Source organism: Macaca nemestrina, chromosome 8, assembly GCF_043159975.1.
Source record: "Macaca nemestrina isolate mMacNem1 chromosome 8, mMacNem.hap1, whole genome shotgun sequence".
NCBI classification, from domain to species: Eukaryota; Metazoa; Chordata; class Mammalia; order Primates; family Cercopithecidae; genus Macaca; species Macaca nemestrina.
This window is the reverse complement of record NC_092132.1, coordinates 42,875,831-42,902,143: the sequence shown is the minus strand read 5'-3', so window position 1 is coordinate 42,902,143 and position 26,313 is coordinate 42,875,831. Positions and strand designations below refer to the sequence as shown.

Genomic DNA, 26,313 nt, shown 5'->3' with positions numbered 1-26,313 from the left:
TGTCTTCTTTTCTGTCCCCTCCTCCTCCTCGGGCCATCCAGTCCCACCACTCATAGAGACACTGGATCTTGTCCTCTCTCCAGCTTTTAGCACCAGGAGCCCCACCTTGTTCCCCTGCTGGGCTCCTGCGGGGAGTTGAGAAGGAGTCAGTGAGCAGAATGTACCGCAGCCCCTGGGAGCTTTACCTAGAAAGCTGAGTCAGACAGAACAGTAGGTAAAAAGAGGGCTTTGGACTCCATGTTCTCTGCTTAAAAGCAACCCCAGCTGGAGGTAGAAAATTCGGGTGGAAAATCCATTCCGCATGCGGAGAACCCCTGGCAGAATGGCTCTCCTCTGTGAGGATGTTTTGTTCTGAAATGTTGGTATGCATCGACAAAGACAGTTGATGCTCCTCTACAAAAGAAGCATCCACGCCACGCAAGGGAAAGCATTCTTGGCGAGAAATGTTCCTTTGGAAGAGAGGAAAACGTCTACTGCCAAGAGGAGAGAGGAGCTGTGAATCACTAGCCGGGCAGGTAGGAAGCAGCCCCACCCATCACCAGGTGGCTGCAGGCAGGACGCAAGAGTGTCATGGAGCAGAAAAGCACTTTACTCCATCTGAACAAAAATGTGCAGCAAGTCCAGCTCTACGTTTGCAGATAATGATCGAAGCAGGGAAACCAAAATCCTAATGTTTGAGTTCAATTTCTTTTTCATCTTTAAGGTCAAAGTCAAGAGAAATTTTCTTCTCACGGATCATTACTCTTCCAAGACAAAGCGCTGACTGCCCACGAAGAGCCCTGGCTCTGCCACTTCCTGTGTGAATGTTCTGCCTTAATGTTCTTGGCTACAAAATGGGGATAATAACTGGCCGGGTGTGGTGGCTCAAGCTTGTAGTCCCAGCACTTTGGGAGGCCGAGGCAGGCAGATCACAAGGTCAGGAGTTTGAGACCAGCCTGGCCAACATTGTGAAACCCTGTCTCTACTAAAAATACAAAAATTAGCCGGGCTTGGTGGTGGGCGCCTGTAATCCCAGCTATTTGGGAGGCTGAGGCAGGAGAATTGCTTGAACCTGGGAGGCGGGGGTTGCAGTGAGCCGTGATTGCACCACTGCACTCCAGCCTGGGCGACAGAGTGAGACTCCATCTCAAAAAAGAAAAAAACAAAAAGGGATAATAATTGTCCTACTTCATGAGGTCATTGTGAGGATTAGCCTGGCACAGACTCAAGCACTCATTAAATGTGAAATATCATTATTAGTCAACTAAGCATCTATTAAGAGATAGATAGTTGTAGTGGTGGTAGTGGTAAGAATGTAATATTTTTTCAACTCCCTCAAGCTAATCAGGCCACCAGCTGCGAAAGAAGCAAGCCCTTCTGTTCCTAAGTAGACATGAAAATGTGCTCTTATGTTTGAATGACTCCAGTGTGAAGTTGAAAAAAAAATTTGGGGTCTCTGTTGTCATCAAGAACAATATAGACAGCCGCTAATGATTTTTCTTGGAGAATTCGTGAGACTGAAAGCAAGGAGAGGGAAACACACAAGTGCAGGTGAGAGGGCAAGAGAGAGAAGGAGCTATAGTTGTCACAAAGAATTCAGAACTTCTAATAAGACTTCCGGCCAGGCACAGTGGCTCACACCTATAATCCCAGCACTTTGGGATGCCAAGGTGGGAATATCACTTGAGGCTAGGAGTTCGAGGCCACCCTGTGCAACATAGCGAGATCCTGTTTCTAAAAAAAACAAAACAAAACATACTCCTTACTACCCTTAGAGGTTGTAAGGAAGGAATGCGAGTTTGCATCCCAGATATGGGTTCAGTCCTGGGCAAATCAGAGTGGTTGGTCAACCTAACACCCCCATCTACTCTTCAAATCTTTTTGTTTTGTTTTGCTTTTGAGGCAGAGTTTTGCTCTTGCCACCTAGGCAGGAGTGCTGTGGCGTGTTCTCGGCTCATTGCAACCTTGGCCTCCCAGGTTCAAGCAATTCTCCTGCCTCAGCCTCCAAAGTAGCTGGGATTACAGGCATGCGCCACCATACCAGACTAATTTTTGTATTTTTAGTGGAGATGGGGTTTCACCATGTTGGCTAGTCTGGTCTCAAACTCCTGACCTCAGGCAATCTGCCTGCCTTGGCCTCCCAAAGTGCTGGGATTACAGGCATGAGCCACCATGCCTGATGAGGGACTTATTCATGTATTTATTTGGTATGTAAAATTCACATGATTCTTTCTCAATATCTGAATGATCTGCTGCAGGCAAAAGGAAAGCACACTCTGAACTGCTCTAGAGCTTTTAGACCCCACCAGGCAAACGCAGCCTTTCCTCTGTAGCAACGTGGACCCTCAGGTTCACTTCTGTTGGGTGCAGCTGTAAGAGAATATATGAACACCCTCCTCCTCCTCATCCCTCACCGTACTTAGCAGGAAGATATTTGTTAAAGACTTTGTGGGCCGGGGAGAAAAGAGGGAGAAAAAATTACACTAATTGGTGTGGTTGGTCATAGGCATATTGGCTATCCACACCAATAAGAGGGCATCTCAACCCATACACAAGCCTTCATTTCTTCCATACTTATCTGCCTGGGGTGCTATAGCAGAGAATTTCTACTTGAGTAGGAAGTTGTCTGGATGACTTGGGTTTTCCGAAGCTAAAGTTCTGAGATTCTGGCACCAGCGAAGCCTCTCTGACTCCAGGGGCAGTGTTCATGTAAGGGTCTTCCTGGGGATTTCCAGCCATTTTCCCTAGTGTGGGTCTCTGTCATTGATCCATACCCACAGGGCCTTCAGGATGGTCGCTGCCCTGATGCAGCTGGATCTGGGTTAACAGGGAGGAGCTGGAATTGCTTGGGACAATATCCACTGGAGCCACAGCTGACTTGCAAGGTCAGCCTGGAATGGCCGTCTGTGGGTAGATCCAGGGGACAAACTGTCATCTCAGTTGGGTTCTTTAAATACGAGAAACAGAAACTAACTGGATAACTGACTGGGAGCTTATTGGAAAGATGTGCAGGAGATCTTAGGCCGAAAGAAAAGCCAGGGACCAACTTGAAAATGATGGAACAGGGCAGTAACTAAGGTGTAGTCTCCTAGGGTGCACTGTCAGAATGAATCAGCTCCAACCGTCTTCAGGCTTTAGGTCTCTCTGCTAAAGATCAAATTCCCAGAAGAGAGTCGGATCGGCCAGCTTTGGTTTCATGCCTGCCCTTTGGCAAGGCAACTTTACTGGTAGCACTTAAGGGTAGAGGGTGGGAGTGGGGAGTGGAGAAAGTTATTTTATCAAAAGAAGTGCATGGATGATGGACAGACTAAATTCCAGATGTCCATTCCAGGGAGACTTCCCCAATGGCCTGCTTAGGGGGATGGCAGGGGCCAAAGGTAGGCTCAGCAACTCAGTACACAGCTGATTTCTAGAGAGTTCAGTATCAGAAAGTGTTTCATTATAAAACTGGTGATATCCTCATTGAAGAAATTTGGAAATCACAGAGAAGTCTAGAAAAAATATTTTTTAAAAGGCATCTATGATTCTATTAGCCAGAGTTAACCGCAGCTAATTTTTCAGGGTGTGTCTCTCCTTTTTTTTTTGAGACAGGATCTCACCCTGTTGCCCAGGCTGGAGTGCAGAGGTGCAATCATAACTCAATGTAGCCTAGAGCCTCTGGGCTCAAGTGATCCTCCCTCCTCAGTCTCCTCAGTAGCTGGGACCATAGGCTTGTGCCACCATACCTGGCTAATTTTTAAATATTTTTGTAGAAGATAGGGTCTCACTGTGTTGCCCAGGCTGGTCTCAAACTCCTGACCTCAAGCGATTCTATCCACCTCGGCCTCCCAAAGTGCTGAAATTACAGGTGTGAGCCACCACACCTAGCCTATGGATTCTTTTTTACAGAGTTGAGGCTACACTGTGTGCATATTTCATATTAAGCACTGTGTATTGACCTAACTGTTAGAAAAGTGTCTTTGTAACATTGGTCTAGAGACTAGACTTGAGCTGTGGCTGTGCTACCTGCTGGAAGAGGCAGAGGGGACCTTCTTTGGCTCATTATTTCACCAACACTGGGGACCAAGCAAGTGTTGCCCAACTTGGGAAAGTGCCAAGGCCTGCCTTTCATCCAGAGGAAGTTCTATCTGGACATCAGCCAAGGTGAATGGGAGCTTCCATGGACATAGTGCTGCATACGGAAGGCCCTAGTTCCATATTAGAATCCATATTAGAGTCCTTCTGATATGAATAGATCACATTTCCATCTCATTATTAAAGAAGACACTACCTTTATTTAGTCACTTAAAATGATAAGAATATACTTCATGATGAAGAGTAAAATCACTAGGAAGGGCCAGGAGTAGTGACTCACGCCTGTAATCCCAGCACTTTGGGAGGCCAAGGTGAGCAGATGGCTTGAGCCCAGGAGCTTGAGACCAGCCTGGGCAACATGGTGAGACCCCATTTCTACAAAAAATACAAAAGTTAGGCAGGCATGTTGGTGCATGGCTGTAGCCCCAGCCCTGGGGAGGCTGAGGTGGGAGACTCACCTAAGCTCAGGAGGTCAAGGCTGCAGAGAGCACACACCACTGCAGTCCAGCCTGGGTGACAGAGTAAGACCCCATCTCAAAAAAAAAAAAAAAAAAAATTCACTAGGAAGGTGGGATAATGGGAGAATCCTAGTTGAAATATAGCTATACCTATCTTAATAATGTGCCATGTATACACAGATGTGTGTATTTAGACACCTGAACTTGTGTATTTAATAATATTAAACTGAGAGCTTGCCTGCTTCAATCTTTGCTGACATTTGCTAAGGGATATAATTCAAGGTGATATAAGAATTCTCTGTCACCTGGAGCTAGAGAAATCTGTACAACTCCTGCAATTAAATCTCAGGAAAGAGTAGGCCATGTTCCTATTAATAGGGTCCACCCCTCAGAATCGAATCACAGTGGGATCACTTTTGAAGAGGTCAGAATTTGTCCATAGAGGAGAATCATTCAACTTTGCTTTTTGACTCATTCCACGTGACTCAACTGGCCAGCCTCTCATTCTAATACCTCTAGGGACACTTGTTTGCTAAGACACATTATCTGCACAGAAAAGGTCCTCCTAAGTCAAGGCTGGGGAACATCGAGCCATTGGGAATGCCAGGCTTAGTCTAGTGACACCCAAGGGACTCCAGCTGAGGGGGCTCTCACCTCTCTATTACTCCTTCTATGAGCCTTTCATGGACTCCTTCACTCTCCTCATTTCTAGTTATTTTTCCCTGGGAGTCAGCTTCAGCCCTCTTTTTTCATTCTGAATTATCTGGCCTGCTTCCAGGGTTCCAACTACCTGTGGAATTGTGGCTTCCTAATTTATATCTCTAGCCCAGCCTTTCCTCAAATTCCAGACCCTCTTATCTACAGGATACCCCAGATTTCTACCTTAAAGTTGTCACTAGCACCACCTGCTCACCAAATCCCCAAACTTACTCTTCTCCCTGTGTTATTTTTATCTTGGTGGCACCAAGAGTCTGCCAAGCTTGAAAGCTGGAAGTCAGTACTGATTCCTCCCTCACTCCATCCTCACTCTGTTCACTAAATCCTGTTTAATTCACCCAGTTGGTCATTCAGTGAGTGTATTTCAAGCACCTGCTATGTGCCAGGCATTGTGTTAGGGATCTACTGTGAAGCAAAAATAGACAAGGTCCTTGCCCTCATGGCTTACAGTACAACTAGGGAAACAATGTCATGAAGGAAATGTGTCCTAAGTTATTAGTGTTTAGTCTGGGAGACAGGGAAGGCTTCCAGAAGAAAAGGGGAGATCTAAAGGGTGCCTTAAGAATTAAATGAATGAAAGTCATAGGTGGGGAGTTCAATTTCTAAGCAGACAGAACGTCCTGTGTATGAGCTCTGAATGAGGTGGAAGGAATGAGGCACGTCCTTCAAGGGACTAAGAAACGACCTCTGGAAAATGAGTGGTCTTCCAGGAAGGCCATCATGGCTGAGGGGTAATGAATTGCAGTAATACTGAGACGGGAGAGGAGAGTGGGGAAGTGGGAGAGGCCCCATTGCTCAGCACCTTGTAAAGATTTTGGTAATTTTTTTAAGAGGACAGAGGAGACTTTCAAGGTGGGTGGGATGCTGGGTGGGGAAGGTTGAGGAATGACAGATTTCTATATGAAAGTCACTCTGGCTACAATGTGGAAAGTGGATTAGATGGGGCCTGGGCAGAGGTAGGGGAAGGCGATCCCATTGGCTTCCTCCTTGCCATCCCCGTAGCCATGATCCCCAGTCCAGATTTTTGTTGTCTCTTCTTGCCTTGCAGCAGAAAACACCTCTACTCCTGTCCCTAGCAACTTACGTTCAGTGTGGCTGTCTCACTTCTGCCAATAGAAAAGAAAATCGACAATCCTTCTTTGGGCTCAAAATTAAGTTCAAACTCCTTAGTCTGGCTACAGGTCCCTTCAAACCCAGCCCTTGTCTCCCTCACCAGTGTCACATCCAACCACTTTTCACCGATACCCTGTGCTCTAGTCCATACAAGGGAGATGCGAGAGCTGTACTGTAGTTTGAGGTGGAAGGACCAGAGTAGAGGCACCGAGAGCCAAATCTGAGGCTCAGTCAGAGGTCTAGAATATTAACTGAATAGAAAGTAAAGGAAACCGGCCGAAGTGGGGGTTTCAGGCAGTTGGCTTCCAGCACCTTCAGGGAGTTGGCTACGAGAGCGTCAAAGACCAATATTTGGGAAGCACTCAGGGACAAGGCATCTGGAGGCTTGGATGCAAGACCAAAGGTGTAGTCGCTGGGAGGTAGTTCCCCAGGACAGGCCCCCGAGCACTGACAGATGGGAGCTTAAGGACAGGACCCCCAACCAGTAGAGAACTGAGGTTCCCAGACAGCCATGACCACAGCTGGCAAAGAATGGGCAGGACTCAGAGACCTGTAACTCAGAAGGTCAAGGGCAATGGCTGACTTGAGGATGACTTGGTAGGAGGAGAACGATGAGAACATTCTTTATATTCTACCTGTCTGGAGCCAGAATGAATTCTACAACAAAAAGAGCAAGGCCAAGCTTCCAGTCAAGGCTAGAGCTAGAAGTGCGTGGAGAAAGGAGTGGGCAGCTCCTGCCTTCGCCTGCACCAAGTTCAACAAACACACAGTCATAGCCATGGCTGGTCCCCAGAGCACACACAAGGCAAGGACGTTAGTGGCCGCCCCATGCACCCCGGTGAGCTGTGCTCACTTGGGAGAACCATCCTCCTTGAAGGTGAGTGAAATCTCCACATGAGTATGGTTCTGAGAGTAGCCCTGTAACTCTGAGGAGGGCCTCTGGAGACCATAACTGTGTACAGTTCACATGGTAACCAGAAGACTATGACATACTTCAGAAGGCGGTGAGGTCACAGAACACAAGCTTTAAAGTAAGTGAATCATGTGTGCCTCATTTATTTTTAAAAGCAACTTCTGAGAAGGGCTTAGAACAAATTTTTTCCCTGAGTGCCATTTCCCACAGGTACTCACAGAACAATAAGGTGTGACCATAATGGCTGCACTGAGTTGTCTCTTGGACAGTGTCAGAAGGGACATAAAGAAGGTGGACAGAGAACTAAGGCAACTGAGATGCATCGACGAATTTAGCACGCGGTGCCTGTGTGACTTGTATATGCACCCCTACTGCTGCTGTGACTTGCACCCATATCCGTACTGCTTGTGCTACTCCAAGCGATCACGCTCTTGCGGCCTGTGTGATCTCTACCCATGTTGCCTGTGTGATTACAAGCTTTACTGTCTGCGACCATCGCTCAGAAGTTTGGAGAGGAAAGCCATCAGAGCCATAGAAGATGAGAAGCGAGAGCTTGCCAAGTAAAATAACTTATTTTTAGATTTTTTTAGTCGGTATATTAGCCTTATAAGTTGGAATAAGGAAAAATATGTGACAATCAATACTTGAACAAAGATTAAAAGGGTTCAGGATAATGACCCTGGTGACTTAGGAAAGATTTAAGGAAAGAAGAGTAAATGAGTCCATGATGGGAATTGTTGGGTTCTCAAAAGACAATGTAATGATGTCGATTGGCAAGGTCGTTGGTGGTTTATAGCAAGAATGCCAGTATGATAAATAATGCGGCTTTAATGAAGGGAAGAAACGGGGTGTCATTAAAAAGCCATTGGAAGCAGCAAACTAAACATTTTTCCTGGTTATGAGTAAAGTGATTTGAGTATATTTGGACTTACAGAAATGACTATAGGAGAAGTAATAATAATTGATCAAATCCTTAATGTGTGCCAGAGGCTTTACAAGCAGGAGAGCAAATTGAACAATAGAGGCATTCCCTTGGTCTTGTGGGAATATCATTCTCCTATCCCCCCACTCCAGACAAAGACTTACCTTGTGTCTGGAATTAGGTCTATCATGTTGGTCTCCCCTCTCACTCTAGCAAAGGTCTTGCAAATAAACTATGGACTGAGTTGTAGCTTTCAGGATAGACTTGAAAGGCTTTTTAATTGAATTGGGTAATTAAAAAGAGTCAGTTTAAAAAAAATTTGTTTTAGATTATGTTTTCTTTTTACCTGGAGAAGCCTTTCCTTTTCTAAGTTTTTGCATATGCCATTTAGTCTGTTATTGTTGATGAAGAAGATGGTTCAAAGTGCTGTCCCTGGTTAAAGAAATAATACATTCATACACTGAAATAATAAGTAAACGTAGAAAGGATTGATGAAACATTTTACATATTGATGTATTAAGACAAACAAGCAAAGTGCAGAAAAACTGATAGAAGATAGATAGATAGATAGATAGATAGATAGATAGATAGATAGATACATAGAGTCTCTTGATAACAGTGACAGTGATGTTTCTTTGGAAAAAGCAATAGGAGGCCAGGTGCAGTGGCTCATGCCTGTAATCCCAGCACTTTGGGAGGCCGAGGCGGGCAGATCACCTGAGGCCAAGAGTTTGAGACCAGCCTGGCTAACATGGTGAAACCCCATCTCTACTAAATACAAAAAAAAAAAAAAATTAGCCAAGCATAGTAGCAGGTGCCTGTAATCCCAGCTACTTGTGAGGCTGAGGCAGGAGAATCGCTTGAACCCAGGAGGCAGAGGTTGCAGTGAGCCAAGATCGCGCCACTGCACTCCAGTCTGGGTGACAAAGCGAGACTCTGTTTCAAAAGAAAAAAAAAAAGGATAATTATTGTCTAGGTCACCAGCTACCAATGGTCATGAATGAACCTCCTTCATAGCCTGGGAGCTTTCACCTGTAAATTCATCTACACTCTTTGAACCAATGTTTGTTTTCATTTCTTAGGGTATCAAGTTACATAAATTGCTAACACTTGAGGCAGGGGCTCTTTTTAAAATATTTGGTCCAAGTTAAGGTTTCCTTGTGAGCAGATCAGTATCCAGTCTCCTCCTACTTTTGGATACTTGAATACCCTTGTCCAGGTCTTTCCAGCCTCTGTCTCCTGGCTGCTCTCCTATCCCCAGACTCTACCAATTAAAATGCCCTCTGTCCTGTGCCATCTACTCTCTTTATGCCTCTTTCAGGAGCCTTGTTTCTTGGCATGCAGTAGAAACAGCTTCAAGCTTAATCTCGGCAGTGTAGTTTAGGCAAGAGGTAATGCTTTCTCTTGTTTGTGATGCTCTTCCTGACAGCCTCTGGGTCTTTGCCTACTTTTTCTGTGCCTGCAGGCAGTATATGAAGCTGGTGATGTCTTTACATTAATTCCTGGATCTCGGAAATGATAACTCCAAGTCCATTTTAGAAATGACCTCAGGCTTGTCCTCTTTATCTCTTCCAATTCATACCACCTTGTGAAATGTCTATGCTCCATTTCTGACAACCTGACATTTCACTCTCCAAAAGGGCTTAGTGTCATTTGCAAACCTAAATATTCAATTTTCCTGAATATGGGTGAATATGGGTGAAAATGTTAAACCCTGATTCTAGCCTCAGTCCCAGAAGGCCCCCACTGTAGTATTTTTTCTTCTAGTGCAATGCCATTTATTCTTATCTCTAAGCTAGCGCCTGATCCATAACTAAATAGATATAGAAATACCGTGTTGATTCAATTTTTTAAAACAATCTTTGGTGTGAAAGCTTGCCCAAGGCTTTTCGAGTTTAGAATTCATATTCACATGACCTTCCTCCCTTTTAAAGAATGCAAGGGGGTTGGTTAGTTACGACATATCCTTTCAGATGGCAGGCTGTGTTGTCCAGAAGGTTCTTTGCCCAATGTGAAGTGAAGACTCTCTGGTCTGTAGTTGTGTTGGTCCCCTTGAAACTGTTTTTCTGGGTCAGAGTCAATCTGCTGTGTCTCTGGGTCCTCCTTTAATAACTGGTAAAAAGCCTCAGCCAACAGCTTCTTAATTCATCCCACAGATTACTTGAGCACTCCTGACTATAATAGTCAGTTATTTGATTGATGTATGTGTGGTGTTTTCTTAGACTGGGCATAGAAAATCCAATCTAAGCTGGGTGCACTGGTTCACACCTGTAATCCCAGCACTTTGGGAGGCTGTAATGGGAGAATTGCTAAAGTCTGGTAGTTCGAGACCAGCCTGAGCAACACAGGGAGACCCCATCTTTACAAAAAATAAAAATTAAAAAAATTAGCCAAGCGTGGTGGCACATGTTTGTGGTCCACAGTACTCAGGAGGCTGAGATGGGAGGATTGCTTGAGCCTGGGAGGTCAGGACTGCAGTCAGCCGTGATTATGGCACTGCACTCCAGCCTAGGCAATAGAAAGAGACCCTTTTTCAAAGAAAGAAAGAGAGAGAGCGAGAGAGAGAAAGAAAGAAAGAAAGAAAGAAAGAAAGAAAGAAAGAAAGAAAGAAAGAAAGAAAGAGAAAGAAAGAAAGAAAGAGAAAGAAAGCAAGAAAGAAGGAAGGAAGGAAAGAAAAAGAAAGAAAAAGAAAGAAAGAAAAGAAAGAAAGAAAGAAAAGAAAGAAAGAAAGAAAGAAAGAAAGAAAGAAAGAAAGAAAGAAAGAAAGAAAGAAAGAAAGAAAAAAGAAAGAAAGAAAGAAAGAAAGAAGAGAGGGAGGGAGGGAGGAAGGGAAGGGAAGGAAGGAAGGAAGGAAGGGAGGAAGGAAGGAAGGAAGGAAGGAAGGAAGGAAGGAAGGAAGGAAGGAAGGAAGGAAGGAAATCCAATCCATTTCCATCCTTTATTGGGCAGCTGCTCCAGAAGACACCATATTGGCAGTGTCTTCCTTAGTAGAGACCCAAGTAAGCACCTTTGTTTCTTTAGCTTCTTTGATATCCTCTTTTCCTCCCCTAGAGGCAGGCAGTGCCCCTGTCTCTTCCTCCCTCTTCCGGATTTAGAGGGGCTGAGGGGACTGCATTGGTTTCCTTTGTGGGAAGCCATGCCACCAGCCTGATTTAGGTTGTACCCGATTCACCACCACATTTCATGGGCTTCCCTACCCTCTGTCTTAAAGCTGGAGAAACAAAACCCAGGCCCTCCTCAATCCTGCCCTAGGAGTTTATTATCTAATTCATGGGTGCCCTGTGTGGCCAGGACACCAGGCAGTCCTCGGGAGCAAAAGAACCTTGATATACAGCTGTACTCTTTACCGGTACCTAGAAACGAATCCTGAGACCGTGTTTCTGTCCACGTACCCAAGTGTCTGTGGCTGGCACGAATCTCAGTGAAAAATTCCCTTGAAATCCCCACACCAGGGGCACTCTCAAAACTTCAGAAACCTGCCTCCTCATTTCTTGGTTCCCTCTTCATGCTCTGAGGATGAGGTTTTCACTGAATCCACTCTTGCTTGGTGAGACTGATGAGTCAGGCCTCATGGTGAGCTCTTTGTGGGTTTAGAGGTGTCTTGCCCAGGTCTAAGCCCTCAGAGAAAGCTTTCTAGTCTCCCTCATTCTCTAACCCAGAGGTCGAAGTATAAGTGAGCCCTATGGGGCTTTCTGGCTGGTGCAAGGCTGGCTCTTCCACTCCCACTGAGGGGAGCTCTCCCTTGTTTCCCTCTGTGTCCTCTGCAGAAGTGGAAGTGAGTTGGGCCTTTGCCTGCCTCTCATCATAGACTCTTCACATCCATACTTCTCACAGCTCAGTCACCCCTTGGCTGCAGGGGTAAAAGTCGCTTCCCATCTAGGCCAAATGCATTGCTATGATTTGGTTTGACCTTGTTGTTTAATGATATAAGACTTAAAGCTTCAGAGTTAGGGTAAGTCCATGTAAGGTGGGGCCTGGTGCAGCTTGATACAGAAGACTTACACTTTATTGAGTGAAACTGTTCCTAGCACTTCATGTTCATTTAAGCCTTGTAACATGGGTGACATATTGGGTGATATTATCTTGGTCATCTTACAGACAATGAAACAGATTCAGGGGCCATGTTCTTGATCACTAGGTGGTGGCAGAGCCAAGAGTTGAAGCTGTGTGTGCCTGAGTCTGGAATCTGTGAGCCTAATCTCTAGTCAGTGGTTCTCAATGTGTGGCCCCTGAAGCTGATTAGTAGCATTACCTGCAGCATGTTAGAAATGCAGATTCTCAGATCCACCCTAGACCTGCTAGTTCTGAAACCTCTGAAACTCTAGGGGTGGGATCCAGCCACCTGTGTTTTTTTGTTGCTATTGTTGTTTTGTTTTGTTTTTCTGAGATGGAGTCTTGCTCTGCCGCCCAGGCTGGAGTACAGTGGTGTGATCTCGGCTCACTGCAACTTCTGCCTCCTGGGTTCAAGCGATTCTCCTTTCTCGGCCTCCTGAGTAACTGGGACTAGAGGTGCGGACAACCACGCCCAGCTAATCAGCCACCTGTGTTTTAACAAACCCTGCAGGAGAGTCAGATGCACTTGTGCCATGCTGCCTGGCTCCCTGCTGAGTGACATTGTCCTCAGTATCAACCTGAAAGCCTGGAGAAGAGAGAAAAGGCTGGAAAATAAGAGAAAGGGGGAAGAAAGGAGAAGAGAAAGAAAAAGATGTGTTGGAAAGAGAAGGATCAAGTTTAAATGGGACTTTGGGATGGGGCTAAATTCAGGAGAAAAAGCAAAGTACTCCAACGAAGCCTAGAGGAAGGCCTGCCCCACCTGGTTCCCTGGTAGAGGTAGATATTTTTGATATCTTCATTACTTTACTCATGACCAGGCTGAATCTGATTTATATATTTGAGAAGATGGCTGGGTATGCAGCTGGTCATTGCTGTGGGCAGCATGTTTCATATTTGGGAGTCTGGTTGTACATCCAGGTGAAATTCAGCATTAGCAGGGAGGAAAGGAGGCCGCACAGAGCAGCAGACACAGGCACTGGCTGTCTGCTAGCTTTTCCCAGCCTTCCCAAGAGGCTTCTGCAAAGGAGCTGATTTCCCTACGTTTACTGAGGCTAAGCTTCGCCCCCATGACAACAAGTATAGGAGGCAAACTCCCTTTGCGCAGAACCCCATAGAGCCATGGAAAATTCCAGGTGGGGTGATGGGGACATCACCAGGCAGGAGTCAAATTGCAAGTTCAGAGTTGAGTCTGATGAGTAAAATGTGGCTTCTGCAAGTTTCCCCTAAACCAACACATCTTCCCTGATAACCACTGACTTAGAAGCAAGAAGAAAAGGAAGCATGATCTGGCCAAGACTTTTTGGGTGACTTCCTGAAGACATTTGTGAGACTCTTGTGCAGCTGTCGCAGAGCCACAGGAATCAACGTGACAAGAATAGAGGAAAAAAAGGAACCCAAGCAACAAAATACATGAAATTGTGCCCTGGGATCCAGGTTACTTAGAGGAGATGAATCTGGGCACTGACTTGGCTTATAGACTTATAGACCTGGCTCCCAGATCCAGCTTCTGTGGAGGTCAAGAGGGCTTTGCCAAAACCACCTATGGCCAGAGCCGGGGCCACTAGCAACGACTCCTAGCTGGGGTCCTTGGCCCTCCTTTAGGAGGCCTGGCTGCATCGTCCTGGTGGGATTTGATGTTTCTCGTCTCATATGAGAAGATCTGAGCTGAACAGAAGTTTGATTCTCAGACCATGCACACACCGTGGGAGAGTCTTGAAAGGCCCAGAGAGTGCCCGTCTTGCTCTGTGCTTCCCTTTGGCCTTGGCTGCTCTGGCTTTAAGCCTGTAATCCATGCAGAGAGGGTACCATGCCTGGAGTTTGGGTTGGTTCTCTGCATCTTTGTGGGCTATTTTCTGCCCATCCAGCAAGATAGAGTGCTTGTTCTCCTGCTTACCTCACAAAGATAGATTTCAAAGAGTCTAAAATTCTCCTACTTTCTCCTTAGTGTGGCATAGGGTACCCTGGCACACCTAGGGCAAGAAATATAATCATGCCTCATGCCACCCCCAGGTTCCATGGGGCAAGAGGTAGAAATGGGGCTGAGGTCGGATGTGGTGGCTCACACCTGTAATCCCAGCACTTTGGGAGGCTGAGGCAGGCAGATCACAAGGTCAGGAGATTGAGACCATCCTGGCTAACATGGTGAAACCCCCTTCTCTACTAAAAAAAAAAGAAGCCAGGCATGGTGGTGGGCACCTGTACTCCCAGCTACTCAGGAGGCTGAGGCAGGAGAATGGTGTGAACCCGGGAGGTGGAAGCTTGCAGCGAGTCAATATCACGCCACTGCACTCCAGTATGAGCAACAGAGCGAGACTCCATCTCAAAAAAAAAAGAAAAAAAAAAAAAAGAAAAGAAAAGAAATGGGACTGAATACAGTCCTCTGGCTGTATTACACAAGTTGTTTCTGTTTGCCTCAGTGTCTTCTGGGACTGAGTTCTACTTGACCATTTTATAATTAGCCACTAAGAGTCTTGATTTGTAACTTTCAGTACAAGGTAGTGAACACTCGAACTGCTAATCTAATGATGTTAGGGCTCAAGTGGAAAATACAGATGAAAATCAGTATGTATAGCATGATTTCATAAGAACACATACAAAACTCTCTCTTTCTGCATGTATATAGAACTACACACACACACACACACACACACAAAGTCAAACACCAAAATGCTAAGAGTTATATGAGATTATAGGTATTTTTAAAATAGTCCATATGTTTACTTATCTGTATCTTGAGTCTTCTACAATGAACTTGTATAACTTATGTAACAAAAAGAAGTAACTGCATAAACAAAATTTAACATACAAAAGTGATATGGTGATAATTACATCTGCATCACAGTTATTATTGTGAAGATTAAATGAAATATGCCTTTAACATGCTTAGCACTTTCCACAGCACACTAAAAAAAAAAAAAGACAAAAACTTAACATCCTATGTGCCAAGCATTATTGTAAATATTTTCTTGCATTAACTAATTTAAGCCTCACAGCAACCCAATGATGTAGACTATTTTTATTGCCCCAGTTTTACAGATGAGGAAACTGAGGCACAGAGAAGTAAGTTATCCACATGGCAGAGCCAAGCTTTAAACCTAGGTACACCAGTTCCAGAGTCTGTTCTTAGGCACTTTGCTTTACTACCTCTTGACGGATCATAACTGATCAATTAGTGTGAGCTGCTGTTACTGTTTTTATTAAGGATTTACACAATAGAACTACTGAATAGCAAAAGGTAGCTCTATAGGAGCCATGGTAGCTCTGCAGTGAGAACAGAGGAGAGCACTGATATGTAGCATTTTCCAATTTCCATGGTGTAAATATCCTCATCACTACTATGATTGATTTCAAGCTATCAGCGTGCAGTACTAAATGGGGAGTCGGGAAGAGATGTGCACTATGAGCTCTTGCTAGCTGATGCGATCCTGATTCAGGACACCACTGGCAGGCTGTTCTGTATCTGATCAACATGGCCCCACCCAGCTGACTGCATTTCTGCTGGTGCCAGCTGTCCAGAGCCTAGAGTGACTTCCCAGCCTGGAGGAGCCAGGCCCTGCTGGGCAGAGCCAGGCCAGGGCTCTCCTGCCATCCTTGTTTGATTGAGCTTTCAGGCTGTCTCTGTGCAATTGCCAGAGGTAGCACCTGTCCTATGAACCAGTAGGGCTGGGTTCTAAAGTTGACAGCCATCTCTAAAATGCAGATTTTAAATGGTATCTTAATAGTTACATCCCATTTTTAAATCTATATAAATACAAAATATAATTTATATATATAATTTAATTATAACTATATACACAATTTAATTATAGTAATAATGAGAGTGATAATAATTAAGCAGGATTTATAATGTACCAAGCACAGTGCTAAGTAAAATATCATAATCTCATCTAATCCTCCAATAGCCCTATATGATGCAGGCATTAATATAATTATTATCTCCATTTTGCAGATGAGGAAACTGAGGCACAGAGGGGTTAAGGAACCTACCCAAGGATGCATAACTAATAAAAGGAGGAGCTGGTATTTAAACACGAGAGAAAGATTTGGAAGGGCAGGCAGCATGCATTCATTGTGAATAGCGGTGTACTTGTGGGGCAGTGTGATTCACATGGGTGGACCACACTTTTTACTTCATGCATTTGTGTAAAGTTTATTTTCACAGTGGCTAGTATTAACTTTGGCTATTTCAAAAGCTAGAAATCAAAATATTGCTTCTCAAGCTGTGTCTGGATTCTGAGGTCTGAGCTCTCTCCCACCCTATTCCCTTTTCTCAATTCCAGACTGAGAAGAACAACAAATAGAATTCTGGCTTCCTCCTGCTGTAGCAGTAACATTTTAGGATCAGTGAATGTATGCGGTTTTGAACCTGATCAAGTCAAAGTTCGAGTGAAGGATGGAAAGGTATGTGTGTCGGCTGAGCGGGAGAACAGGTACGACTGCCTCGGATCGAAAAAGTACAGCTACATGAACATCTGCAAAGAGTTCAGCTTGCCGCCCTGTGTGGATGAGAAGGATGTAACATACTCCTACGGGCTCGGCAGTTGCGTCAAGATCGAGTCTCCTTGCTACCCTTGCACTTCTCCCTGCAACCCTTGCAACCCCTGCAACCCGTGCAGCCCCTGCAACCCCTGTAGCCCCTGCAGCCCCTGCAACCCATGTGACCCTTGCAACCCGTGTTATCCCTGTGGAAGCCGATTTTCCTGTAGGAAGATGATTTTGTAAAGTGCACATAGGAACCCATTACTTAATAGAAGTCAGCTACTCCACCCAGGCAGCTCTCTCAATGTTTCTCCTCTCCTTCCCGTGGCCCCTGTTGTTCAAGTAGGTAGGAAACTGAATACATAATTGCAATCTGCTGGTGTTGTGTGAAAGTCTTTTGGTTAAACCCACTGCAGGAGCCCTGCAGAGTTAGTGAACACTGGAATAATTAGTGGATGGGAATAGAACGATGATATATGGTGAGACCCACCCTCCCACTCCCTCCTCCATACCCAACTACCTCCAAACTCCAGGAGAAGACACTTTTCTGGTGGGCATCCCCAGACATTGTTTTCCAGATGATCCAGTGAAATGGCCTAGCCCAGAAACCAAATGGTCAAAGCAGAAACAGATTAACTAGAGTTGAAGGCAAGCACATTTTCAAAGCACTGCAGTAGGGAGTCCTGGAAAGAGACTCCTCAAGCACAATGGGGTTGTGGTTTTACTGGACAATGATCAGAATACAAAAAGTATGGGGTGGTAGGTGGGATGAGGGGCACGTTTGCTGGCCAAGGCGGGGTGGCCATACAGCTTGTCATTTTTCAACATTCCTGTGGTTTGGGGAATTGGCCAGCTCTGGTTAGCATATGCATGCTAAACAAAACGTTAAAAAAAAAAAAAAAAAAAAAAAGCAAAACTGAAACTAAACAAACCAGCTTTGCTTTGCAACCTGCTTGAGATTTATTACAACTATCTCTTTTTCTGTTTTTTTTTTCTTTTTCTTTTCTTTTTTTTTTTTTTTTTTTTTTTTTTTTTGACCGAGTCTTGCTCTGTCCTCCAGACTGGAGTGCAGTGGTACAATCTCAGCTCAATACAACTTCTGCCTCCCAGGTTCAAGCGATTATTCTGCCTCAGCCTCCTGAATAGCTGGGATTACAGGCGTGCAGCACCATGCTTGGCTAATTTTTTTGTATTTTTAGTAGAGACAGGGTTTCACACTGTTGGCCAGGCTGGTCTCGAACTCCTGACCTCAGGGGATCCACTGCTTTGGCCTCCCAAAGTGTTGGGATTACAGGCATGGGCCATCGTGCCCGGCCTCTTTTCTTTTCTTTTTTTTTTAGACAGGGTCTTGATCAGTCACGAAGTCTGGAGTGCAGTGGTACAATCATGGCTTACTGCAGCCTTGATCTCCTGGGCTCCAATGATCCTCCCACCTCAGCCTCCTGTGTAGTTGGGACTACAGGTGCATGTTACCAAGGCAGGCTAAGTTTTGTATTTTTGGTGGAGACAAGATTTTGCCCTGCTGCCCAAGCTGGTCTTAAACTCCTCAGCTCAAGAAATCCACTTGCTTCGGCCTCACAAAATGCTGGGATTACAGGTGTGAGTCACTGCACCTGGCCTGTCTCCTTTTCTTAATTTCTGAAACTGCTTTTAGACACAGAAGCTCAATTCAAAGGTCAGGAGTGGAAAAGTACAGCTTTCACAAAACGATAGCGTAAGTCACCTGAACTTGGATCTGCCTGGAGGACACAGTCCATAAGCCAGGGTTCTTTATTACCAGGATTGAAATAAGTGTAAAGAAAGTACGAGATGATGGGGAAGAATCAGAATGAGGATACTGGCTGGTTTCCAACCTGACTCTCAGAGGGAACATAAAACCCTCCAGTTTGCACAGTAAGTCTCTTCCGGAGTTTCAGCGGCATGTGGGTGACAGCAGTAGATCTCAGCATTGGCTCCACATGGGGATCACTTGGGGTGCTTTAAACATATGGATGCCAAGCAAAACATACAAAAAAAAAAAAAAAAAACTAAAACTAAAAACTAAAAAAGGCAAAAATTAAAACAAAAGGCAGATGTCTATGTCCTTTCTCCAGAGAACCTAATGTAATATAGGTGAGATGCAACCTGGGCATTGTGACTTTTAAAAGCTTCCCAGGTGATTTAAGAATGCAGCTAAGGTTGAGAAGCTCTGGATGGGATATTAAAGCTATCCCAGCCTTTTATTTTAAAAACTTCCTTTAGGCCAGGCACGGTGGCTCTCCTCTGTAATCCCAGCACTTTAGGAGGCTGAGGGGAGAAGATCGCTTGAGCCCAGGAGCTGGAGACCAATCTGGGGAACATAGCAAGACCTCTTCTCTACTAAAACTTTATTTATTTGTTTTTATTTTTTGAGACGGAGTCTTGCTCTGTTGCTCAAGCTGGAGTGCAGTAGTGCAGTCTCGGCTCACTGCAACCTCCGTTTCCCGGGTTCAAGCGATTCTCCTGCCTCAGCCTCCTGAGTAGCTGGGATTACAGGCATGCACCACCACGCCCAGCTAATTTTTTGTATTTTTAGTACAGATGGGGTTTCACCATGTTGGCCAGGCTGGTCGCTAACTCCTGACCTCATGATCCACCCGCCTTGGCCTCCCAAAGTGCTGGGATTATAGGCGTGAGCCACTGCGCCTGGCCTCTACTAAAAATTAAAAAAAATAGTTAGGCGTGATGGCATATGCTTGTGGTCCTAGCTACTTGAGAGGCTGAGGCAGGAGGATCACTTGAAGCCTTGGATATCAAGGATGCAGTGAGCTATGATCATGCTACTGCACTCCAGCTTGGGCAACAGAGCAAGACCTTGTCTTAAAACAAACAAAAATTCACAAACAAAAAGCTTCCTTCAAGTTTAAGGCTGAAGAATACTGATGGTGGTAACAGACATATTTTGTTTTCAATTAAGGGAAGTAATGGCCCTCTAACAGAAGTGGTGAATAAAACATAATGAACATTTCAAAAATTTACCTGTATAAATATCACGCCATGTTTTGAATATATGTTTATAAATATCCTATTTTCTAAGGTATAAATTTTTGGAAAATGAATTTGAAGAAATTTCACCCTAGAGAGTCAATGGGATGTCACTGGGGTCTTTTGGCAGCCACCACTACTTCTTAAATGTGGAAAATAAACACTAAAAACATATTTTTACAAACTTGAAGCATTTATCAATAATTTTATTTTGTCTTATATAAAGCCACTGAGGTCCTAACCCGTTGGATAAGCAGGAACTTCTGTCCTCTGGTGGGTGCCATTCTAGGACACTCTTAGGAACAGTTCATTCTTTGATTCACTCACACACTGACCCACCCTCCTTTTTGTTGGTCCCGCAGCTCATCCATTCATCCATCAACCTGCCAGCCAGACTTTATCATTTTGAATGCCAGATACTGTGCTCTGCAACAGGGATGGAGAGAGAAAGCACCCTTTTCACAAATGCCTCACATTAGATTCAAGGAGGGATGCTATAAAGGGGCTCAGGGTGGAGGGTGGAGAGAGCCAAAGAAACTGAATGTGCAAGAACTAGAGAGGACAAAGGGGCCTTCCAGACTGGCCCTGGGCATTCCCAAGGTTTATTGTCGACATCCCTGTCTCGAAGGAAGCTTCAGGTAAGCCTGAGTCTGACCTGCAGGGAATTGGTGGCCTTGGTGTGCTCACCACCCCTAATAGGGAAAGACTTGCTAGAAAGACAAGGATGTATCTACTGAGTCCACTGCTCTGAGTAATTCACAGTGCCAGGAGCTTCTATATTTTAAGGCAAGACTAAGCTCCGTGATATACTGTCAGCGCACTTGACAGTGTGGAATCAAGAAGTAAATCATACAGTGTGGGAGGGAAGTGCCCTCCAATCTCAGAGAAGGTGTGGGGAGGGGAAGCAGGCCTGAGTGGGAGGCAGAGCCTGGCTGTGGGCCCTGTCTGAGGCCTGCAGGAAAGGCACAGAGCAGGGCTTAGTCCATGAACTAACTGGGTTCCTGGGGATGCGGAGGAAGTTGATACAAAGGAGAAGAAAGAAGAAACATTTGCTGCTTTCAAAATTGCCCTTGGCTGGTCGGATGAACCCCAGGGCTCCGACAGCTCGGCTGTGGCCTTTAATGCAATTTTGTAGGTCCGGGTCCAGTCGTAAACACCCGACTCCATCTACCTGGGTAGGAGATGGGAATGGGGGTGACTCTTGAAGGGGCAGAAGAGAGAAATCAGCCCACATGGCAACTGAAAGACGAGAGGCTCTGAGCTACTTCACTGCCCAGCACATGTGTGATGAATGAACATATAAATTAGGCAAATGTGCCACCTTCTAATAAATGTGTTTGGTAATACTGTAGAACTAAGGGCAATGAAGATAATGATACTTCTTTAGTATTATTATTATTATTTTTGAAACAGGGTCTTGCTCTGTCACCCAGGCTGAAGTGCAGTGGCACAATCTTGGCTCACTGCAGCCTCAAATTCTGGGCTCAAGCAATCCTCCCACCTCAGCCTCCTAAGTAGCTGGGACTACAGGCACATGCCACCATGCCTGGCAAATTTTATCTATTATTTTTTAGAGATGGGGTCTCGATACATTGCCCAGACTGTCCTCGAACTCCTGGCTTCAAATGATCCTCCCACCTCAGCCTCTCAAAGTGCTGGTATTACACCTGTGAGCCACCACACCTGACCTGACCGTTACACTTCTTAGTGTTCATGGAATAGATTTTAGAGCCAAAGATCTATTTCACCACGTTAGGAATTTAAAATTTCTTGGGTATAGGACCAGGGAGAATCCATATCCAATGACTATCTTGTATTATTTGATTTCTTTTAAAGCTCATGTAGTGAATTATTTTATAAAATGATATTGTTGGGACGGGCATTGTGGCTCACGCCTGTAATCCCAGAACTTTGGGAGGTTGAAGTGGGTGGATCACCTGAAGTCAGGAGTTCGAGGCCAGCCTGGCCAACATGGAGAAACCCCGTCTCTGCTAAAAATACAAAAATTAGCTGGGTGTGGTGGTGGGTACCTGTCATCCCAGCTATTTGGGAGGCTGAGGCAGAAGCTCTTGAACCTGGCAGGCGGAGGTTGCAGTGAGCCGAGATCACGCCGTTGCACTCCAGCCTGGGCCACAAGAGTGAGACTTCATCTCAAAAAAAAGAGAAGAAAATAAAATGATATTATGAAAGATCCTCAGGTGACTGTTCTTAAGTCATTGTAAATAGTTTTATTTAGTGAGTTCTTCATGTCCCCAGAACTAATGGAATAAGTAAGTTTTAAAATTATTTCAACTTCTCTTCCGTGCACAAAAATTCCTTCTTCTCTCTCTGTCTCTATCTCTGTCCCTCTCTGTTGCTTTCTTTATCTCACTTTGTCTTCCTCTCCCATTTAAGTGCCTATGAGTGTCACAGGTTGGAAAAGTTTGGGACACTCTCATTTAGCTCTTTGGCTGAGGACATTATGCTAAAAGTTAAGCTAAAATGGATACTGAAACCAGAAGATGGTGGGTTTGTAAAACAAGTAAGGGGAGAGGGTGTTGCTGGGTGACCCAGATGAATTCCAGTAAAGTTTGTAGGGTTTTTGGCCTTTACGTAGCACAATTATCAACCAAGGCCTGGATGAGTCACATGGTTTGTGATCCTGGGTGGAAGATGGACTCAGAATTTATCCTCAGGGAGCAACTGCTTTTATTACTAACCTGGAAGTGCTTTCTTCCCGTCTAGAGCTGCAGTAAGTATTTGCTCTTGTCCCTAAAGGTATAAAACAAAAACAAAACACACCCCTTGCTTAGGCCTCTGGATCCTGATGAGTGTACAGCATTTGAAAATCAGACTTGAATACCCTTCTCCCTGAGCCACACCAAGACCTGTGACTTGTAGCCACACAGACATCAGCAACGCAGTGGATATAAACCTGGCCTTGGACAGATGACAAAGGTAATGATTCCAGGCCCTCAAGTGTGCCTCAGAGAATGTGTCAGTGACAGGAAGAGTCCTTGAGCCAGGACACCAGGCAGGGTGCTTGAAATCCAGCCGTCACTGTTCTTGGGCAACTGGTCCACCATTTAGAAGCTCTTGCAGTCAGCGGGTCATGTTTCTCTTCACACAGTACAGAGTACCTGCAAGGGGACGAGATAACCCCAGGTGGTTGAAATAACTTCTGCTTTTAGTGGGATGGGGGCCACCGAGCATCAGAATGCCTAGAATTTCCAGTCTAAAAGGCTCAGAGGAAAGATAGCCTTTCTTTTCAACTCAAATTTTAGTGATAACTGCATTTTTATTCACCAAACTAAGGAAAGTGGTCTCGAAAGAGTTTTACTCTGGTTTGTGAATTTAGGGGTGGGAGTTATAAACTATTTTGTTATGCTCATGAATTCTGTAGGTCAGAAATTCAGATGGGACATGGCAGGGATGCTTGGTCCCTCCCATCTGGGGAGATCCGAATGGCTGGAATCTTCCGGAGGCTTCCTCATTCCCTGACACCTGGGCTGGAATGACTCCAGGGCTGAGCTGAGCTGAGCTGACGCTGTCCTCTGGTTTGTGATTTTAGATGAAAAGTCTTAACAGCGGTGTAGAACATCATACTTTATTATACACACAACTGCTTTTATTGAAAACAACATAACATCAAAAGAATCACAATATTTAGCATTTAAAATGTTCCCCTAATAGAACCTTTGGGATTAATACTGCTTTAGAAGGAATATGGTCACCTCATCTGTGGAAACAACTACAGTCAGACACACTTCAATAACCTTTCTTCATTGTTTTTTTTTTTTCTAATTATATTTCTTTTTCTTTTTCTTTTTCTTTTTCTTTTTTTGAGACAGAATTTCCCTCTCGTTGCCCAGATTGGAGTGCAATAGCACGATCTCAGCTCACTGCAACCTCCACCTCCTAGGTTCAAGCAATTCTTCTGCCTCAGCCTCCTGAGTAGCTGGGGTTACAGGCATGCACCATCATGCCTGGCTAATTTTTGTATTTTTAGTAGAGATGGGATTTTGCCATGTTGGCCAGGCTGGTTTCAAACTCTTGACCTCGGGCTATCCACCCGTCTTGGCCTCCCAAAGTGCTGGGATTACAGGTATGAGCCACTGCCCCGGCCTTATTTCTGGTTATTAAAACCATTTTAATTAAAATGGATCAAGGCTTAGTGTTGGCATATAAATATAATGAGCATGTATTCCAGATTTTCTGGGACAGCCCAGACTTCTAATGAGCATCTCTTGGTTTGGGGATGGGAGGATGTGGTCCCCTCATGTTTCCTGTGTGGTCAGGGTCTCCTAGCGAGGTCTTTAGGAGCTAGCACAGATCCTTCAGATTACACCAGAGATGGTAACAGAAATAAGGGTACAGGGACAAAAATGGTGATTGAGACAAGCACCTTGGAGAGCCGTGTGAAGGTGGCAGGAAAGCACGAGGCCAGGATTTGTCAGAGTAAGACTACTTGATCATAGATGAGGCGACAATCCTGGAAGAGGAAGTCGGTTTTCTTGAGTCAGCAGCTTAGTCACCTTCCGGTAGCATCAGTGTCAAATGGGTTTTAGCCTTTAGGGACTGGCCATGGGCTTCGGAGGTAGAACCCCATGTGGTTGGAATCACTTCTGCTTTTAGTGGGACGGGGCCGCTGAGTGGGATGGCTCTACTGCCTAGAAAGGGGGTGGATTCTAGAATGGTGTACCTAGGAGTTCATTTGTGGTTGAAGCCTCTATTCCTTCTTTATGTGAACCCACATGAGGACTTACTCTGTGCAGGGCAGCCTGCAAGAAGCTGGGCAGGATGCAGAATGGCCATGACCGGAAATGGCTTTTAGGAGTTTTTAATCTAGCGTGGAAGACAGACATATAAACTGATAAGTGGCCGGAAGTGGTGGCTCATGCCTGTAATCCCAGTACTTTGGGAGGCCGAGGTGGGGAGATCACTTGAGGTCAGGAGTTTGAGACCAGCCTGGCCAACATGGTGAAACTGTCTCTACTAAAAATACAAAATCAGTTAGGCATGGTGGTGTGTGCCTGTAATCCTAGCTACTTGGGAGGCTGAGGCATGAGAATTGTTTGAACCCAGGAGGCGGAGGTTGCAGTGAGCTGAGATCATGCCACTGCACTCCAGCTTGGATGACAGAGTGAGACCCTGTTTCCAAAAAAAAAAAAAAAAAAAAAATTTAAATTTAAATTTAAAAATAAATAAACTGGTAAGTGACAATGCCACCTTATCAAGGATACCTATTGAGATAGAACCAAGCACTGAGGGGCACAGGAAGGACAGAGCCACTAACCATGGAGTGACAGGAGTAACTCAAGCCACATCGTGTGGGTCACACACAAGTCCTTTCTATGCCTTCTTCTCCCCTCAGTGAAACATGAGAGAAATAACAAGAACTTGCTCCCCAGGTCTTGGGGGGTTTAATTCTCCTGGGAAGTAAGGTGAGTGAGTGTCTTCTGAGAAGCCCCCTTGTCCTTCCAGGCTCTCTTTGCTTCTCTCCCTGTATTCTCCGCTTAGGCACCTGTCAGAGTCCAGGCAGGAAACAGAGGACACTCCGCTGGGATTCTGACAGGCTTTAATAAAGTGGTTTTACAGAGGCGAGGGTGGCTCCACGTGAGTAACAAGGGATGCTGTGCACACAGCAGCTACTAGCAAACGGAAGCTGTCCTTGCACTGAGCCTAGAGAGGAGGGAAACAGTGGTGTTACTGGTGCCCAGAAAAAAGCTAGAACTCTGAACCCAGGGCTGCTTCACAGGAGCTGGGCTGTAGAAGGATGCTGCTGCTGCTGCCAGAAGGACTGCCCAGCGGGTGGGGAGAGAGAGGAATAAATACTCCCACCTCTCTTTGCTCCCAAACTCCAGCTCACCCATAGTGCATCCCCCTTGGCCAACTCCAGTGGGATACCCAAAGGCAAGGGACTCTGGTGATGGCATTCACGGGGTTAGCCACCCAGGCCCACAGCAGAGCAGAGGAGAACTTGAAGTGGAGTTTTAGGGTTAATGGAAAATAATCAGCTTGCTTGCTTTCTCTCTTTCTTCCTTTCATTTCTTTCCTCCTTTCTCCTCTCCTCTCCTCTCCTCTCCCTTCCTCCCCCCTCCCCCTCCCTCTCTCTTTCTTTCTTGTTCTTTCTCTTTCCTTTTTTTCTTCCTCCCTCCTTCCCTTTCTTCCTTCTTCCTCCCTCCCTTTCTCTCTTCCTTCCTTCCTTGCTTCTTTCACTCTTTTCTTTCATTTCTTCCTCCTTATCTGCTTTTCTGCTTGCCCACAGGCCATCATGCCAGACATTGAGGAATCAGGTATCGAAAACCAGACCTGCTCCCCAACTTTATGGTGCTTATGGTCTAGCAGGGAGAGAAATACAGAGCACAAAATAAAGGAGAGCAGGAATGGGATGGGTGGGCTCAGGAAACAACTCTGGGGTCTGATTTTTCTTTTCCAACGTCAGGCCACATAGCTCCTTACTCCTAGAACTGCAGTGTCCAAAGCCCCCATGAAAACCGTCACTCAGAGCTGATCCTAGAAAGCCCAAGGGACAAACTACTCAGAATTCACAGGCAAAACCCTGTGCTACCCCAAGGAACAATCCCTCCATCCCCTCTGCTATTCTGCAGCATTTCTCTCTC

At 45.3% G+C, this 26,313-nt stretch overlaps 1 protein-coding gene and 1 long non-coding RNA gene across 2 annotated transcripts; both read left to right on the top strand.

The window, feature by feature from the left end:
- Window positions 1-7,354: 7,354 nt before the first annotated feature.
- Window positions 7,355-17,085, top strand: LOC105476033 (outer dense fiber of sperm tails 1). Its single transcript, XM_011731649.2, has 2 exons — window positions 7,355-7,814; window positions 16,510-17,085. The coding sequence occupies exons 1-2, from the start codon at window positions 7,495-7,497 to the stop codon at window positions 16,949-16,951; spliced, it is 762 nt and encodes a 253-aa protein (XP_011729951.1). The 5' UTR covers window positions 7,355-7,494; the 3' UTR covers window positions 16,952-17,085.
- A 1,315-nt stretch (window positions 17,086-18,400) lies between these two features.
- On the top strand, window positions 18,401-21,204 carry LOC139355659 (uncharacterized). The gene is made up of 3 exons (XR_011606475.1): window positions 18,401-18,601; window positions 20,074-20,349; window positions 20,847-21,204. It is a non-coding gene; the product is annotated as an uncharacterized lncRNA (long non-coding RNA).
- Window positions 21,205-26,313: the final 5,109 nt, after the last annotated feature.

What these genes read in the sequence shown, in the direction of transcription:
- LOC105476033 (XM_011731649.2), top strand. Translation starts at nt 7,495, where the DNA reads ATGGCTGCACTGAGTTGTCTCTTGGACAGTGTCAGAAGGGACATAAAG. An exon ending in GAGAAGCGAGAGCTTGCCAA is followed by an intron (nt 7,815 to 16,509) that starts GTAAAATAACTT and finishes TCTCAATTCCAG; the next exon opens with ACTGAGAAGAACAACAAATA.